Genomic DNA, 18038 nt, shown 5'->3' with positions numbered 1-18038 from the left:
AAGACTGCACTGAACAGGAGTAAACAACCCCTTAGTAGCCCTGTGCTTCAGAAAGGAAATAAAGAGCTGGGAGGGACTAGCCTGCACTTCAAAGCACATGAGTCTGCTACTTTCCCTGACTTCACGTTCTCATCCTGTACAATCTCTAAAATTTTCCATCACTCTTCTAGTATATAAAAAAGAAAAAGAGCAGTGGATTTCTGAATAACTGGTCTAAAGTCCAGTTTCTCTTCCATAAGCAGCTCATCAGAGATTTGAAAACAAGATTTCTGATGTTTAAAATGTTGTGGATTTCAACATTTAAATGTGACAAATGCATCCTTGGGCATGGAAATGTTGTTAATCATTATATGATTACTATTCCAAGCTGCTAGAGAATGTAAGTAATTAACAGATAGAATATTCTCCACCTGCAGAAGCCAGTTCTCACAGTCAGAGAATGCATGATGGCTGTATAGAAGCAGAAAACAGACTTTAAAAACATAGATTACATTAAATGAAATACTTAATGCTCATTTTTATTACTTCTAGATAAACTGCTTGGAATTCAGGGCTTCTTCTTACTGTGGGAATGAAAAACAAATTAAATTCCAATATCATTCCTCTTAAAAGAGATTACAGGGACTTCCCCGGTGGCACAGTGGTTGAGAATCCACCTGCCAATGCAGGGGACACAGGTTCGATCCCTGGTCTGGGAGGATCCCACATGCTGCGGAGCAACTAAGCCCGTGTGCCACAACTATTGAGCCCGCGTGCTGCAACTACTGAAGCCGGCGTGCCTAGAGCCCGTGCTCTGCAACAAGAGAAGCCAGAGCAATGAGGAGCCCTCGCACGGCAACAAAGAGTAGCCCCTGCTCGCCGCAACTAGAGAAAGCCCGCGTGCAGAAACGAAGACCCAACGCAGCCAAAAATAAATAAAAATTAAAAAAAAAAGATATTACAGGCCAACATTTTAGTTTATATGCCTGTCTGTAAATAGGAGCAAGCAAAGACTTATCAGCCACATGTTCAAGGCCTTGAGAACAGGCTCTGTGCTCTTCTCATGATCAGTTAATGGAGAAATATCCTTTGCTTGAAAGAAACAAAGCTGGAATCTTAAGACTAAATAAACACTCAAGAGTAAAAGAAGGGATTTTATTTCCTTGTCTTGTTGTCACCCAAAATAATAATCTTTTCCAAATGGAGAGCAGAGATCCTGAATGATTAAATTTTAAAAGAAGTCAACCTTTTCTGTTTCCCAGGCAAAGGATTATTTCTCTGCAGTTAACTTAGTAGATAGTTAACAATCATCTTCGTTGTTTGGGCGTAATTTCTGGATGAGAAACACAGCCTAGTTACTACTTAATTACCTCTATTTTTTGTGGCGCTGTTAGCAGGACAGAAGCAACCAAGGATCCCGCAGAAGCCCCGGCAAAGGCCTTGACATTCTTCAGGAGCTTTTGGCCGTGTTTGTAAAGTGCGGATGCTGCCCCCAAGTGGTAAATGCCCAGAAACCCACACGCTGCAAACGACAAGTTGATGTGCTTCATTCTAGCTGTGAAATTGGTGACACAAAACCCAAAAATGCCCGTTAAGTTGGTATAGTTTGTTCCACATGCTGTGTACTCTTATGCTAGTCATCATTCCAAGGCTTTCTTTTATATACAGAATTCTCTGTTCTAAGCATAATCTTTTCAATTAAAGTCTAATTAATCACCCAAATCTTTCAAGGAAACTCTTCCTTCTCTCACCTTGACCCACTACAATCATATTAATTAAAAAAAAAAAAAACTACAACAGTCTATATTTGTTCAGTACATAGACTATGCAGCCTACTTTTTAATTACTTGGCAAAAACCAAATGGTTAAATTCCCATTGGCAAGGCATTTGGTCCTTTTTTCTTGACCTTTTGATACTTTTCGGGGTGTGGGCTACTGGTAAAATCATTAGAGAAGGTAGCAAACTTCAAATGAAAGACACATTTGCTCTTTGCGAGTGCATCAGTGAATTTAAAACATATGTCTCGACTCCCCACCGTTTCCATCGTGAGCATCCGTTTTTTGTTGCTGTTGTTTTGTTTTGTTTTGTTTTTTTTAACCTGATGCTCTCAATTATTCAATAATGCAATACTCAATTATTCAACGATGCAGTGTATTTCATAGCCAAGTTTCTCAAGACAAACTGAGGTCATGACTGGCGAGGGCAACTGGAGGCTCAAAGAAATGACATCTGCATCACCTGATACTTGCAACAAATCTAACAATGAAACTGTATTTCACGAAACTTCAGGGGGAACGATTTCACCACGTGTATAAAACAGTGCCCCCCCCCACATTGCTCCCCCTGGATGCCCTCAGGGGTTTCTCGGGGGTCCCGGGACCGTCAGATTAGGCACTTGGTCCCGGCCTGGAATTTATTTAGGAACCGAAAACACTCGTTCTGATGCGCAGAGCCAGGCCCTGTGCGAAAGGAGGCTCAAGTGCTGCAGCCGAGCCCCGGTTTGGGTTTAATTTCTTCAGACTGGAGAGAGGAGAAGGGGATGGGTCTCCAGGGGGGCCGACCCATCGTACGCAGGCCCAGTGCCCCCACTATCCTGTGGTCGGGGGGTGGCGGGACGAGGGTCGCTGCTGCAACACCCCCAAGGATGCCTACACGTACCCACTCGCCCGGGAGCCACCTCCGGAGGGCCAGAAGCTGCCCCTCGCCCGCCCCCCGCTCCGCCCTACCAATGCAGGTCTGAGGCATTTCCGTGTAGAACTTCGTCCCCCGCCACTCCCAGCCCGTCATCCCTTATCCGGAAGGCGGGGCCGGGCCGTCAGTCAACCGGCCCGTGCCTATCAGGGCCGGACCACGCCCGCCCAAGAAGCTTCCGCAGAAGGGATTGAGGCCGGACTACCCGCGCGGGTCTGTGACGTCATCGCGCCGATGCGTGCGTCCGCTAGGCTCCGCCTGCTCCACTTAAACCGCTGGACTCGGCATGGCGGCGCGCCCTCGGCCGCTTGACCTTGGTGTCCCCTAGGGCGGGTAAGGGATAAGACTTTCTCGTCTCGGGTCATACTGTCTTCGGATACCTCGGGATGCATATTAGTCCCTATGCGCCACGTGCGGGCCGGCCCTCACCTGCAAGTCTGCTGACCCTGAACGACCCTCATTTTCTGTGCACCGGAAGTGCTTGGCCTTCTTGGCGGCTGCTCCCCGGCAGTGGTTTCCCTCCCCCCTCAGCCTCGGGGCGGTCCAGCTGTCCGTGTAAGGGCGGGGTCTAGGGGCTACGCTGGGATTGGATGCCCCGCAGCTTTTGGAAGACTACCTCAGATATTTCCTTAAGCATTGTTGGAAAGGTCGCACTATGGCTTTGGGCAGCGTTCACATCCGTATCCCTCCTTAAGCTGTGTGGCCTTGGGTGGGTTGTATGACCTCTCTGAGCTTCCCAGGTGACTTCTCTGCAAAATGGGATGGTGAAATCCGAGCTGGTGCTAAATCGTAACGTTCATGCTGCATAGCAGGGCTTCAGCAGACCAGCCTGTGTCGTCTGGTAGCACCACTGGCTCTGGGTAGATCTGAGAAGCACCTTTCTAAGGCGGCCCACTTGGCTTGCATTCCCGCCCGGATTCAAAGGACTGACAATTCCTTCTCTCCCTCAACAGTGTCTTCCCTATCTAATCCTAACAAGCAGGCCTTAAGGAATTGCAGAGTTTCTGGTTGAAGGTTCTCCAGGCCCCCTTGTTAAAGGACAGATTTACGCTCACTGAAGTACAGAAGAGAATCCGAAAAACGCGTGTCTCTACCTTAAGCAGGAGAGGGAGTGGGTGGGAGCTCCCCAGATGGCCTTTACCTTGGCCTTTTTTCTTTCTCCCTCATTTGGGATGCTAGTGACCTGGGCTCTGGCCCACAACACTTTCTGTAAGCAAGAACGCTGGATGTCATGACTAAGGAAGAGATCTCGTGTTTATTCTTGTAAGTAGACTTCTGAGACAGCTGCTTCTGCAGGCACCCTAATGCCTATGCATAGCACAACTGCATTAGTCTGAATTCTTTACTACTATTCGAATTTAGTCACGGGAAGGGCAAGTGTGTGTATATCCAGGAAATATAGAAGGACAACCTGTTTTTTTTTTTTTATTGCGGTACGCGGGCCTCTCACTGTTGTGGCCTCTCCCGTTGCGGAGAACAGGCTCCGGACGCACAGGCTCAGCGGCCATGGCTCACGGGCCCAGCCGCGCCGCGGCATGTGGGATACTCCCGGACCGGGGCACGAACCCGTGTCCCCTGCATCGGCAGGCGGACTCTCAACCACTGCGCCACCAGGGAAGCCCAAGCTGTTCATTCTTGCCTCCTTCCATTGCCTTCGAACTCTCTGGTAGGGTGTGGTCTTCCCAAGAGAGCTTCCTCCGGGAAACTTATTAGAAAGGAAGAATCCCAGGCCTCAGATCTCCTGAAGCAGAGTCTGCATTTTAACAGCATCCCCAGGCTTTGCTCTGCACACTAAAGTTTGCAAAGCCCCGGTCTGACTCCTGGGGTGCTCTGGTTTAAAGTGGTGTGGTGGCATCGAAAATTTAAGGACAGACAAGGTCCACAGAGCCAGAATTTGCAGTGGTGGCCGGGCCACCTATATTTCCTGCTTTGGGGCACTGCCAGCAGCTCGATTCAGAAGACAGGGGAGAAATTTGTCGCTGGGGCAGGCAGGACGCACACCACGGCTTTGGGATCCTCTGCTTAAAGGAAAGATGAGATCAGCCGTTATTACCATCCCTGCCGGTGAGTGAGATCCCGCCAAATTTAAGGGTCACAGGAAAAGTGTCCACAAAGCTCCATAACGTAATTCTTAACAATTTAAACTCTTTTTTTTTAACTCTCTCCTCCTATCTCCCTTCTACCCCATGTCATACCCACATGCAACTAATTAAAAGGTTCCGTTTCCTAAGGTAAGGAAGAATATTATTCATTCACGTTTGTCTTTATAATCTCAGCGCCATGCATGGCACTTGGCACATACTGTGTGATTAACAAATATTTGTTTTGATTGTTGGATTTAAGTAAATTACTCTTGTGATGTGAGTATATAGTAATTTAATTGCCTTTTCAGAACATTTTTCAGTAAATCTTTTGCCTGGTTTTGCCTCTCTTTTTTCCTTAGTAATTTATAGGTTTTTTTTTCTTTTATAAATTTATTTATTTTTATTTATTTATCTTCGGCTGCATTGGGTGTTCGTTGCAGCGCACGGGCTTCTCATTGCGGTGGCTTCTCTTGTGAAGCATGGGCTCTAGGCGTGCGGGCTTCAGTAGTTGTGGCTCGCGGGCTCGGTAGTTGTGGCTCATGGACTTAGTTGCCCCGCGGCACGTGGGATCTTCCCGGACCAGGGCTCGAACCCGTGTCCCCTGCGTTGGCAGGTGGATTCTTAACCACTGCGCCACCAGGGAAACCCGGTAATTTAGTTTTTTTTTTTTTTTTTTTTTTAATGTATTTATTTATTTATTTATGGCTGTGTTGGGTCTTTGTTTCTGTGCATGGGCTTTCTCTAGTTGTGGCAAGCAGGGGCCACTCTTCATCACGGTGTGCAGGCCTCTCACTATCGCGGCCTCTGTTGTTGCAGAGCACAGGCTCCAGACGTGCAGGCTCAGTAATTGTGGCTCACGGGCCCAGTTGCTCTGCGGCATGTGGGATCTTCCCAGACCAGGGCTCGAACCTGTGTCCCCTGCATTGGCAGGCAGATTCTCAACCACTGCGCCACCAGGGAAGCCCCGTAATTTAGTTTTGAACTGGTTTATTTTCTAGCCATTTATCGAACATTTAAGTATCCATTGTTTAACAAACACAGTGCTGGTTCAGGGCACACGAAGTTGACAGGAATTCAGTTCTTTCTCATCTAGAGCCTAGAGGGTAGGGAGACAGTCAATGTGTAATTGCAGAGGCGTGATCATGTGCTCGTACAAAGCCACACACGGGTGCTGTGCATGTCCACACTGAGCTGGGGGGCAGCAAACCCTTAGCTCTGGGAGGTACCTACGAGAGCAGCTGGCACAGAAACGAAGTGCCCAAGGCTTTCCACATCCCCAGCTTCCTCCCGCAAGATTTGATCATGTATTCTCCTAAAGAGAGAAAGGTATGGGGTAAGGGAGGGATAAGGGATGCTTGCCACACCTCGGCCCCAAGGACTGAGTGTCTGGGTGTAATCTCGTGTTCCAGTCTACTGTCCATGCAGTGGCATTTATTTTCCAACCTTGGCATCTTAGTACAGCTGAACAGCTCTGTGGGGCACATGCCATCGTTCCCCGCGACACCCGTACCCTCCCTCCGTGTACGAACTCCTCACCCCTGTCACCACCTCCCAGAGCCCTGCAAGCTGAACTTGATGCACTTTAAAGGTTAGATGCACAGCCTTTAATTTCAGAGGATTGTGGCCACACCGTTGGCACACACAGCAGTGCCCTTTGCCACAGGGGCCTCAAGGTGATAGCTCGGGTCACCACACCCTCTGTGCCTTGTTGAAGCATTCCCTTGTTTTGAGACCACCGTAGAATTCTGAGCAAGGCAGTTCTGCAGTCGTGGAGTAGAGTGTCCCACGGGAAGCCACAGAGGAGACTCAATGCCTTCCCACAGGTTGTTGTTTTCTCTAAGGTGGCGTCGCAGACGCCACCGTGTGGAGGGGCAGCCCGGGAATAAAGGCAGTTTAGAGGGAGTCTGGGCTGAGAGAGGGAGAGAAGCTGGCCTAGTAGGTGTGATGGCATTTCTAGAGCCTGGGGATGCAACTGCGACCATCCCTGGCTCACTCCCACACCGCAGCCACCCTTTGCTCTTTGTTTTCTTAAGTGAGTTAGAACCGAGTTTCTAAATCTTGCAAGCTAAACAGATCTCACTAATGTAAGGGCCTTTTCCATTGCACTTGTTTTCTCTCTGTTAGAAATACGCTAGAAGAACCAACTACTTGAAGTAAAACTGGGTGACTCTGCTTGCATAGAGCTGTGATGGTACTTTTGTGATTATGTTTATTTATTTATTTTTTCATTTGATTTTCTGGCCGCACTGTGCAGCATGCCGAATCTTAGTTCCCAGACCAGGGATCAAACCTGTGCCCCCTGCATTGGGAGCGTGGAGTGTTACCCACTGGACCACCAGGGAAGTCCCTTGGGTGACTCTTTTCTAAATGGAAGAATACTTTTTTCAAAAAGTATATGAATTATATATGTAATATATTTTCTGTTATATATGTACATATATATGCAAATGTATGTATGTAACCAGGCTGGTGACATTTGAAAACAATTCAAAGCTAGGCGTCCTTAAGAAGTGTAATTTACTTGAGATTGGAGACATCTGAAAGTGTACACTATAGATCATCTTAACATGGCATAGAAACTAAATATCAAGCTATTTCTATTAGAAAAAACATTAAAAAAATGTAACCTTTTTGTATAAGCTTTGTTTTAATTTAATATGTGAAAGGTTCCAAATATAATATACACTGAACTGAGAGATCAAGGTAGAAAGATTTTCTGAGTGTTTCTGTTATTGTATTAGAATTACGTAATTACAGTGCTTGCAGTTGATATTCTGCATAAGTGTGAGATAGAGCAGAGAAGCTTTCAAAATGTTCATACTTAAGAGATATCTTTTATACAAAGGGGGTTTTAGATCTTTGGTAGCCAGGTGTTGGTGTTGTGAAGTGATGGTGGGAGTGGGATACCAAATGCTTGACAGAGGAGTCCTAAATATTTTTAAAAGCTCAATAAAAGAAAATCTGTGTTCTCTCTGCCCTGTTTTCTTTGTTGCTAAACAGCTCTGCCCTTGACCTGGCCGCTTGTGGTCCACAGTTGGTACAGATGGTCGGGAGTAGTCCTTCTCGTTACCCTTCAGATAATTATCTTCCTGGGGAGGGGAGTATTGGGGAAATAATATCCGTGTCAAACAAGTGATAGCACTGAGTGATAAACAGAATGTCAGCTTTGGTGCTGTATGCTTCATCAGATTCACCAAAATACTACCCTGTTTTAATTTGGAGTACAGGATCTCATCATTACTGATGCTGTCATCAAAAGAAACAGCCTAATTGCCAAAACATCCAATTATCTAATCACCTCACTTCAAAGGGAGAAAATAAGAATTCTGGTGTATTTTGTTTCTGCATCTACTCCTATTTGCTGGAAGCTTCTTATTAATAATTATGACACCTGTGAGGGCCCATTCCATGCCAGTCCTTTGTACCCATTGTCTCATATAACTTTTACAACGGTGCTGACAGACCTTCCTCCCCTACAGTGGTGAATTAATGAGCTAGTAAGTTCTTATTATGTGCCCAGGATCGTGCTCTTTGGCCCTTGACGGGTCTCAGAAACTCGTTATTCCTTCAGTCCTTTCTTTGGTCAGAATTTGTAATTGGGCTTCACATTTAGGCATTTATAATTTTACTAAAAAGTGGTAAAAGTGTTTACTAAATGTGATGTGTAAGTTTATAACATTTAGGAAACTAGTTTGCATCTGGAAAAGAAAAAAGAAAAAAAGCAAGTGTAGCAATTAACTCAGGCTACCCTTTCTGCATTTATCAATTACAGCAGTAAGTCACTCTGATTACTCCTTTTCCTGGAAGCTTGTCATAAAGTAGGTTATTGTAAAGAGAACATAATTTCCATTAGGAACAGTGTTATAGAAGGGGGTCATGTCATTGACCAGGGTCCTAACTCCAGATAAATCATGTATCTAATCAATTGTAATCATGCCTTTGTTCACTCTTTAAATATACTTTAGTGTCTAATATATGACAAGGACTGGAGTAGGCATTATAAAATTAAAAAAAATCTTAGTGGATAAACTGTCCATTTTTAGTTCACTGTTTTTTCTTACTAGAATGTACTTTCACATTTTTCTACTCTATTAAGTTCTACTTATTCTTCTGGGCCTAAAAAACTCTTTTGTCTCAGTATGTCCTTTTGGATTAAATTCAAACACCTTCTGTCAATATTAACCACACCCCTCTCTTTGTTACCATGCTTGAGGCATTGCGATAGTATTTTTCACCTTTCATTTTGGTTAGAAATGCGGTTGCCTCCACCTTCTGTGTTCAGAGTTGATTTGGAGCAGGGACTCTCTTGTACTTCTTGGATTTTATTTATTTATTTGTTTGTTTATGGCTGCGTTGGGTCTTAGTTGCTGCACACGGGCTTTCCCTAGTTGCGGTGGGCGGGGGCTACTCTTTGTTGTGGTGCGTGGGCTTCTCGTTGTGGTGATTTCTCTTGTTGCGGAGCACAGGCTCTAGGCGCGCGGGCTTCAGTAGTCGTGGCACTTGGGCTCAGTAGTTGTGTCTCACGGGCTCTAGAGAGCAGGCTCAGTAGTTGTGGTGCACGGGCTTAGCTGCTCTGCGGCATGTGGGATCTTCCCAGACCAGGGCTCGAACCCGTGTCCCCTGCATTGGCAGGCGGATTCTTAACCACTGCGCCACTAGGGAAGTCTCTACTTCTTGGTTTTTGCCGGCATCTAGAAGGTAGCTAAATGTTTATATGAGTTGAGAATCTTTAGTTTATGTTTCAGATATCTAACTGGCTTAAGCAAAAAGAATGTGCTAGTTCAAATATCAGGAGGTTTAGGGACTTCCCTCGTGGGTAAGACTCCATGCTCCTAATGCAGGGGTACTGGGTTCAATCCCTGGTCAGGGAACTAGATCCCACATGCATGCCGCAACTAAGAGTTTGTATGCTGCACATACCGCGACTAAACATGCCGCAACGAAGATCCCGAGTGCCGCAGCTAAGACCCAGCGCAGCCAAAATGGATAAATATCAAATATGGGGAGGTTTAGAGGTAGGACTAACTGTAGAGATGGCTGGATCACGCATGCGGTGGGTGCTGGAAGGCCACCATTGTGCCATTTCCTGTTTTTCTCATCTTAGTTTCATTCTACAGTCCGGACATCCCCAGGAGGCTGCTGGCAGCCTCACAGACTCTCAGCATATCAGTGGAAAAGTTCTTTCACTACCCACCTCTCAAACTTAGAAAAAGACTCCTGCTGGTTCTGTTTTTGTCGCATGCGTGTCCCTGGAAGAGTCAGCGTGAACAGCAAATGGTGATACAGCGATGTGAGCCCATGAACGGGGGAGCGAGTACTGCAGACGATGGACAGAATGAAGGGAGGCATTGCCGAGTCCAGATGGAGTCAGCTGGGCAAGCCTAAACCAACATATCCACTGCAGTACCTGATAATATTTGTTGAGTTAAACAAGCAAAAGTGCAGCTATAATCTCTACATAAGACAGGGAAATTCAGTCTTTTCGATGTATAAAACTTCATGATACGTATTCATCTGGCGAGCATTTCCCCAAACAAATAAGAACACGACTGTGATGTTTGGGGCGTTGGTTGCGATTTTACGTATGTTTAGGTGAACAGTACATGCTGCTTGGCATAAATGTTCACCATTGAATTAATCAGTAGTTTTGTTTGCCTTTTTTGAATTATATGAGCTATTTTGGATATTAGAGATGGTACAAGACTGTTGCTCACCAAATCGGTGTAAATGGATGCAAATGTTTCCCTGTGATAAATTTCCATGTAGGGAGCTGTGGTTCTTGGAGTGCTACCAAGGATCTTATCCTACACATAGGGTCAGAGAAGTAGAGGCTAAATAAATGTTTAACAGCTGTGACAATAACGACGATGTCCTTCTACAAAAAGCATTTTGTAGAGTGGGAAGTGATCTCAAAGGTCCTCCCATCATCCCTTACTTCTGAGCATTTGGGAAGAGAGTAGAGTCCCCATTTAGTGAGTGTCCACTAATGTATTTCATACTTGGTTTTAAAACCATAAGAAATATACCACTGACATAAACTTTCAAAATCATTCTTTACATCTTCACAGAATTTCTAAGACAAAAGTGATGTGTTATAGCAAACTATACACAGAAACATTCCCTATTCACAAAGCTACAAAATGAATGGGTAAGATTGGTTAGAAGTCTGAAATGGAGGTCAAAGTGAAAGTTTGAAAGGACCCAGGCTGACATGGAAAAGACAGCTGTAATTTCAGAATCTTCTGTTAGGGCTTGAATTCTTAGAAAACTAGCGGCAGAGTAGTGACTGTTAGAATGTGGTAGTATTTTGGAGCCGTACTTCTTGAATCGTATGGACTGATTCCGTTTTTCCTGGGGGGAAAAAAAAATCCCAAGTTCTGATGAACTGTGCTATTTCCCAGTAGGCAGATATATTTAAAATAATGAACACACAGAATTCATTCTCTGTGAATAAAAGAGATGGCAAGTTCAAAGTCATTCAACAGCATTCCTTGCTTGGGGAAGTCTACCTCCAGCCTAACATTAGTTTTGTATTTCTGAATCCCCACATGGAAGCCAGAGAGCCCTATTTAAGCTGTCATTTTAAGCGCCAAACTTTCTTTCCCGTATTTTATTCACTCTCTCCCCTTGAGGGAGCACGACTGCACTCTTAGCATGCTTTTGAAGGGCCATTGTCAGCAAGTAAACTTTTCCTAACAGAGTCCTTGGAGTAGCTGCATGGCCACGTTGCACTTAAAAAACAGCTGGAAAAGTAAAATTGTAAGGTCAGGGCTCTCCAAAAGGTCTTTGTAATTCTGAAATTTAATTTTCCTGTTTTTTCATGCACGTATACTCCAAATTTTATTTTATTTTATTTTATTTTTATTTAGTTTTTTGCGTTATGTGGGCCTCTCACTGTTGTGGCCTCTCGCGTTGCGGAGCACAGGCTCCGGACGCGCAGGCTCAGTGGCCATGGCTCACGGGCCCAGCCGCTCCGCAGCATGTGGGATCTTCCCGGACCGGGGCACGAACCCGTGTCCCCTGCATCGGCAGGCGGACTCTCAACCACTGCACCACCAGGGAAGCCCCAAATTTTATTTTTAATTTACTTTTTTCATACACTCCAAATTTTAGAAAATCAGCTCATCACCAACATGACCCCATATTCCCAGTTTTATTATGGAAAAAATGTGGATTCTGTAGGGGACAGAAGCATTCACAAGGTAATATTTAAAATATAAGTTAGCTTCATTTCAGCATTCTGTGAACACAGATGAGTGTAAAGGTTATTTTCCTTCAGTTAGCAAAGAAACTAAAATAACATTTTTACTTAATATTGAGTGAGAAGGATCTCGTAACCACGTAGACTTCATTTCAGTGACCCCACTTGTATGGGCCACCTACCCGAGGTGTGTTTTCATCAGATGTTGACGCGTAATTGTTGAAATCAGAGGCATTTCTATTAGTTACACATTTTTCTTGACATTTGACTTAGGCCTTTTTTTTTTCCTGTACTTTGTATGTTAGAGTGGCAAGTGACTGATACTTCCTGCAGCGCAAAGGCTCTCTGAGCATGCTTTTTAGTTGGTTTCTATTTCTGTGCTCAAAGGCGTGGAGCAACGCCAAATTTGCATTCGCTGCTGCTTGTTGAACGTGCACTTGCATGGTCTTTGGTGTTTGTCTCCTCCAGGGGCCTTGCCCGCGCCAGTGCACATTCAACGTCCCTAAGAACCCTGTGGGGCGACCAACGGTGGCGCTCACATGGCGACGATGGCTGAATGAGGCACAAAGAGACAGAGTAACTTTCTCGAGATCGCACGCTTGATCGTTGGCCCAGCCGGGATTCATTCCTTGACTGCTTTGCTCTACTGTCCCCCCAGATGTTCAAAAGCAGATGTCCGCTCACGGGGCGTTCACGACGATCGTTGTCATAAAGACATTGCTAAGTGAAGGCAGCAGTGTTCCTGTCTAGCTGCACCGTCACCCCAGGAACTTTAGAGGCTCGTCCTGCAGCAAACCGTTAAACATGGAGGTTCTTGCGTCTCAGGCTTGGGGGTCTCTTCCCTTCTCTATTTGTTCACACGAGGCAGCACTGTTCATGCCCGAAGCTTTGGTGCAGCCTCTTTGCCTCGGGCCTCCGCGTCAGGTGCTGTGATGGCACGAGGACTGTTGATTGGGATTGGCTACCTGTGGATGAAGAGGACTCAGGTTACGACTGAGGGCAAGTCCCTGCCTAAGCAAAGGGGGAAAACCCATCCCACCCCCTGGCACAGCTGAGTGAGGGAAGGAGGGGTGTTGAGGTAGAAAATCAGTGTGCTAATCCCCCGCTTCATGTTTGTATGTTGGGGTTTGTAGACAAAGATCGCCCTGCCTGTTTCTGCAGACGTAGCCTTGGGAACTGTGGTACACCAGTACAGCGTCTTAATTCTGCTCCTTTTGATGCGTGTAGGATGGAGCCTGGACATCAGTATTATCATTAGGGAGACACAGCTCCCAGGTGAATCTAAGGTGTAGCCAGGGCTGAGGACCACTGTTCTTGAGAAGTTCTCAATTTGGCCACCATGACACCAGAGCCATGTTGCAGGTTTGGGCGACGGAGGTGCCCACGTAGAGAGCCAGTGCTAAAATAAGCCTCAGCCTGGTCATCAGGGGGTCTAGAAGATTCTGCACAGCCTGTTGAACAGTCCACGTTGGTCATTCTCCACCTGACCAGTGTGCACGGACTGCAAGGAAAACAACTAGAGTTAGTCTTTCACTTTTCTTCTATGTCATCACTTCCAGGTTCAGAGATTGGCCAATACAGGGAAGTGACCTCAGGAAGAAAGGGAGTAATAGGGTTCTCTCTTGGTCATTTGTGTTTCTTAGTACCCTGTGCCTTCTTTCTGCATTTGTAGGAAGTTGTGGGGATGAATAATGTGTCCTCTTGAGGCTGGCAGTACCCCTGCCGGCTCAGTTCCGGGTGTGGCGTGCTGACCTTGTGCTGGCTGTGAGACTGGGTGTCTCCCACACGTTGCGGGTCCACTGGAATTCTGTGCCTGTTCATGGGCACCGCAGGCCCTATGCAAGAGAGCGGTGGCAAGGGAAAGCAGAAACGCACGTCGCATGCATCCTCTCTGCTCATTCGTGTGTACGCTTTACTGTCCCATCGGACTTCACTTGTAAAACGCAAGCTCAGAGGTAAAATTAGTAAGAATTTCAAGATGGTGACAGCAGAGCAGTAAACCAGGTGTGAGAGCCTTCTGAGCACGGGGCCCATCTAGCTAGCCCTGCTCGGAAATACTCTCCCGTATACCCAGATACCATCTTGGAGGAAAAGGGGAGAAAAGAAATATTTTGCTACGCCTGAAATGAGTCTGTCTTGATTATTGGGTTCTACTTATAAAATAATGAGCTCTTTAAAAAAATTCTCTGTTTTTGAGATTTGTTGCCTTAGTTAAGACTCCCTTGGTTGCTGAGAGAAAAAAGCAAAAATCATCATATGTGGATAAAGAAAATTATTGTTAGAATACAGAACCCAAGGAACGATGGAAGTCCAGAGGGGATGGGCACTGAAAAGGGGAAAGCTTGTGGAAACCATGCTTCTGCTTTGGATTGCCAGGGTCTTTTTTTTTTTTTAACACTTTAATTAAAATTAATTTTTATTAGAGTTTGGTTGATTTACAATGTTGTGTTAGTTTCAGGTGTACAGCAAAGTGAATCAGTTATACATATACATATAAACACTTTTTTTTAGATTCTTTTCCCATATAGGTAATTACAGAGTATTGAGTAGAGTTCCATGCACTATACAATAGGTTCTTATTAGTTATCTATTTTATATAAAGTAGTGTGTATATGTCAATCCCAATCTTCCAATTTATCCCTCCGTCTCCCCCTCCCCCCCGCCGCTTCCCCGCTGGTAACCATAAGTTTGTTTTCTACTTCTGTGACTCAAGTTCTGTTTTGTAAATAGGTTCATTTGTACCGTTTCTTTAGATTCCACATATAAGCGATATCATATGATATTTGTCTTTCTCTGTCTGACTTACTTCACTCAGTATGACAGTCTCCAGGTCCATCCGTGTTGCTGCAAATGTGGAATGCCAGGGTCTTGAGGATTCTAATGCAGCATCTCTTGTATTTCCCTTCCTCTCAGGAGATCTGCTCTCTCTGCTTCTCAAGGTGCACGTGAGCAAACGTGGGAGCCCCTCAGTTCAGCCAGACGGCACAAAGAATAGCCTCCCTTTCCCTCTAGGCTGCGTGTCCGGTAGAGAGAACATATGCTTGGCCAAATGTGTATCAGGCTCCATCCCTGGTCCAAGCAATGAGGAACGGCGAGGGATGGGCTTCAAGGCCTGGAGGCTCGAGGGCTGGACAGATACTCCTGACAGTTTCTGCTGCACCTTTGCACTGGATTAAATGTCCTGTGCGTGAAGAATAATCATAATTAATAGTAATCAGGTAATAGTTACAGAGCCCATACTCTGTGCCAGAGCCTTTGCTAATTGTTTTGTTCCTCATCTCCATCTCCACAGTAAATGCTCTGAAGCAGGTAGAGAAAGTGGCCTCACACACGCTGAAGCACTTTCCCCAGATTACCTGGCCAAATAGAGGGAGCGAAGGAAGGAGACCCAGGTTCGTCAGAGGGCAAAGCTGTACCCTTAGCTGTTGTACTGGGAAGTAGTAAACTGCGGTCGTTTTAGTGCACACTGTTGAGAGACTATTATCACTATCTTATAGTTTCCCTTCCCCCCGGTTATTCATTGGCTGCTGTCAAAGTGTTGAGACAACTTCTGATCCTTGATTTTGTCCAAGGAACTCGATTAAAGGGATAGTAGCAATTAAGCACAGCAGATTCTCAGAAATGTTTCCCTTTAGTTACTGAGTGACTTTCAGAAGAGTGGGCCTGCATCCTGCAAGATGACGTGCAAAATCCCACAAACGTAATGCCAGATGGAACTGACCCATATGTGAAAATAGGTTTCCTCACATGGTCCGAGTTTATTGTTTTCTATAACTGTCTACAGGCTGCCCCCTGCTGGCTGATGTGAGTGAGACACCGCAGATCCCAGAAGGATGTAAATGGCAGAGAGAAGCCCCAATTCCCAGGGTTGGGAGTGCCAGGGAGGTCTCACTTTAACACGGCCCTAGTCCAGTTAGAAACTAGCAGACTCTCCCCTGCCTGTGCTTTATCATTCCCCACATCACCTCCAAAGAGAAGGCAATCAGCTTTCAGACCCAGTTATCATCATCCACTTGAGTCTACAATGCATCAAAGGGCACACGTGCTCTGTGTCCCTTCCTTGAGACATGACCGAAATCGCGATATAAAATCAAATATGTAAACATTCAAAAGAAGAAGATGCAAGAGGGAAGAGTTATGGGGACATATGTATATGTATAACTGATTCACTTTGTTATAAAGCAGAAACTAACACACCATTGTAGAGCAATTATACTCCAATAAAGATGTTAAAAAAAAAGAAAGCTGAGATTAATATGGTCATTTCTGTCCCTCTCATCTCTTGCCTCCTTCACCTTTATAGAGTACTGATTGATTTAAAGGTAGATGAATTAGGTTCTGTCCTGAATAAAAGTCAAATGGCTATAGAGCATGTTACTTGTTCAGACCGTTTCTATGTTTATTTGTATCTAAAATGTTCATTGAGGTTCTAAATAGCCGTTACTTGGAGTCTACTTTATGAACTCATTTTTTTTAGTGAGGAAAACTACATTTTAAAAATAAGTATAATTTCCAGGGGCTTCCCTGGTGGCGCAGTGGTTGAGAGTCCGCCTGCCGATGCAGGGGACACGGGTTCGTGCCCCGGTCCGGGAAGATCCCACATGCCACGGAGCGGCTGGGCCCGTGAGCCATGGCCGCTGAGCCTGCGCGTCCGGAGCCTGTGCTCCGCAACGGGAGAGGCCACAACAGTGACAGGCCCGCGTACCGCAAAAAAAAAAAAAAAAAAGTATAATTTCTATATTAACTAGTATAATTTCCTATTAATGAGCTCTCATAATTAGAGCTATTGCTAATGTAACTTCTAGGTCATGAAAATAGGCTTTTGAACTATGTTTGTATATGGATATACACACGCACACTCAAGGGGGAATCATTATTTCACAAAAGAAGTGTGAGTTACTTCTACTCCTGTAAGAGTTGAGTTTTTTAAGAAATAAAATATTTGTCTTATTTCTAAAGAAACACATATTCTTCATAGAAAATTTAAAGGATACAAACAAATACAAATTTAGATAAACAAAGTAATGACTACCCATGTAAAATTAATATGTATGATGTATATTCCCAACACACATAGGCACATATAATGTATAATTTACTTTCTAGAGATTTCTATCTCAAACTTAGTATGAAACATTATATAAAAAGCCATCAGTATGAGATAATCTAACCCAGTAACTGCCAATAACTTAATTGATGATACAGTCAGTGACCTAATATTAAATGTATGTAAGACTCCTGTTTGCATATCTTGCTTCCAGACGTCTTATCAATAACCTAGACTTGTGAAATCATTTTAACGCATAATAATGTCCCCTTGTGAATGATATAAAGAGAAGAAAGATTATATTAAATGTCAATGTTTGATTATTTGCTAGGCTTTTTCACCACCTAAATGATGTCTTCCCAACAGCTTTAACAATGCTGTCTGAACTTGTGTCTTACTAAATTTATAAATTACAACATGCCATGGGTGTCAGTGCTAAAGTATCAAATGGACGAAGAGCAAGACTGTCCATAAAGTAATATGATAGATTTTTTAACACCCGTCAGAGCTCATACTTTGAAGTAAGTGTTTTATTCCACACAGTCTTGTTGAGAGGTTATTAACTGTCTCCTTAATCTATGAATGTATTTTTTCAGCAATATTCACCTGTGAGTGCTCTGTGTGTTGGCATTTTCACAGGCCCGTGGGTATAATAATGAATGAGGCAGGTAGGCTACAGTCTAATGAGGGAGAAAAGATGACACCAGCCATTGCAAGACAGGAGTGTAAGCGTTAAATTAAGGTGGCACCAGTGATGTGGAATCCTGCCTAACCCAGTCCCTGGGGTCAGGTCACGTGTTAAAGCAACATGACTCCTGAGCTGTATCCTGCCAATGGAATTTCACAGTATGGGTAAAGAGTTTAAAAGTGCATTCATCAGAGAGTCAATGATTATATAATATCTTTGTGTGGTGACAGATGGTAACCAGACTAATCATGGTGATCATTTTGAAATGTATAGAAGTATTAAATCACTGCGTTGTGTAGCAGGAACTAGCATAGTGTTGAAGGTCAATTATACTTCAAGAACAAACA

At 44.7% G+C, this 18038-nt stretch overlaps 1 protein-coding gene across 7 annotated transcripts in view; it reads right to left on the bottom strand.

Moving 5' to 3' along the window:
- Positions 1–3190, bottom strand: part of LOC137216945 (patatin-like phospholipase domain-containing protein 4) — a 109320-nt gene extending 106130 nt beyond the window's left edge. For 3 of the 7 annotated variants that reach the window (XM_067723074.1, XM_067723076.1, XM_067723073.1), the window contains exons 1-2: positions 2707–2857; positions 1350–1534 (exon numbers count right to left, since the gene is read on the bottom strand). In XM_067723074.1, coding sequence (XP_067579175.1) covers positions 1350–1534; positions 2707–2767 — 246 coding nt within the window. In that variant the 5' untranslated portion in view covers positions 2768–2857. Of the gene's footprint in view, positions 1–1349; positions 1535–2706; positions 2861–3100 lie in introns of those variants that run through there. The other 4 variants (XM_067723072.1, XM_067723075.1, XM_067723070.1 and 1 more) reach the window with 4 other exon arrangements.
- Between the last annotated feature and the right edge of the window lie 14848 nt (positions 3191–18038).

Source organism: Pseudorca crassidens, chromosome X, assembly GCF_039906515.1.
Source record: "Pseudorca crassidens isolate mPseCra1 chromosome X, mPseCra1.hap1, whole genome shotgun sequence".
Taxonomy (NCBI): Eukaryota; Metazoa; Chordata; class Mammalia; order Artiodactyla; family Delphinidae; genus Pseudorca; species Pseudorca crassidens.
This window is presented reverse-complemented; position numbering and strand designations above follow the sequence as displayed.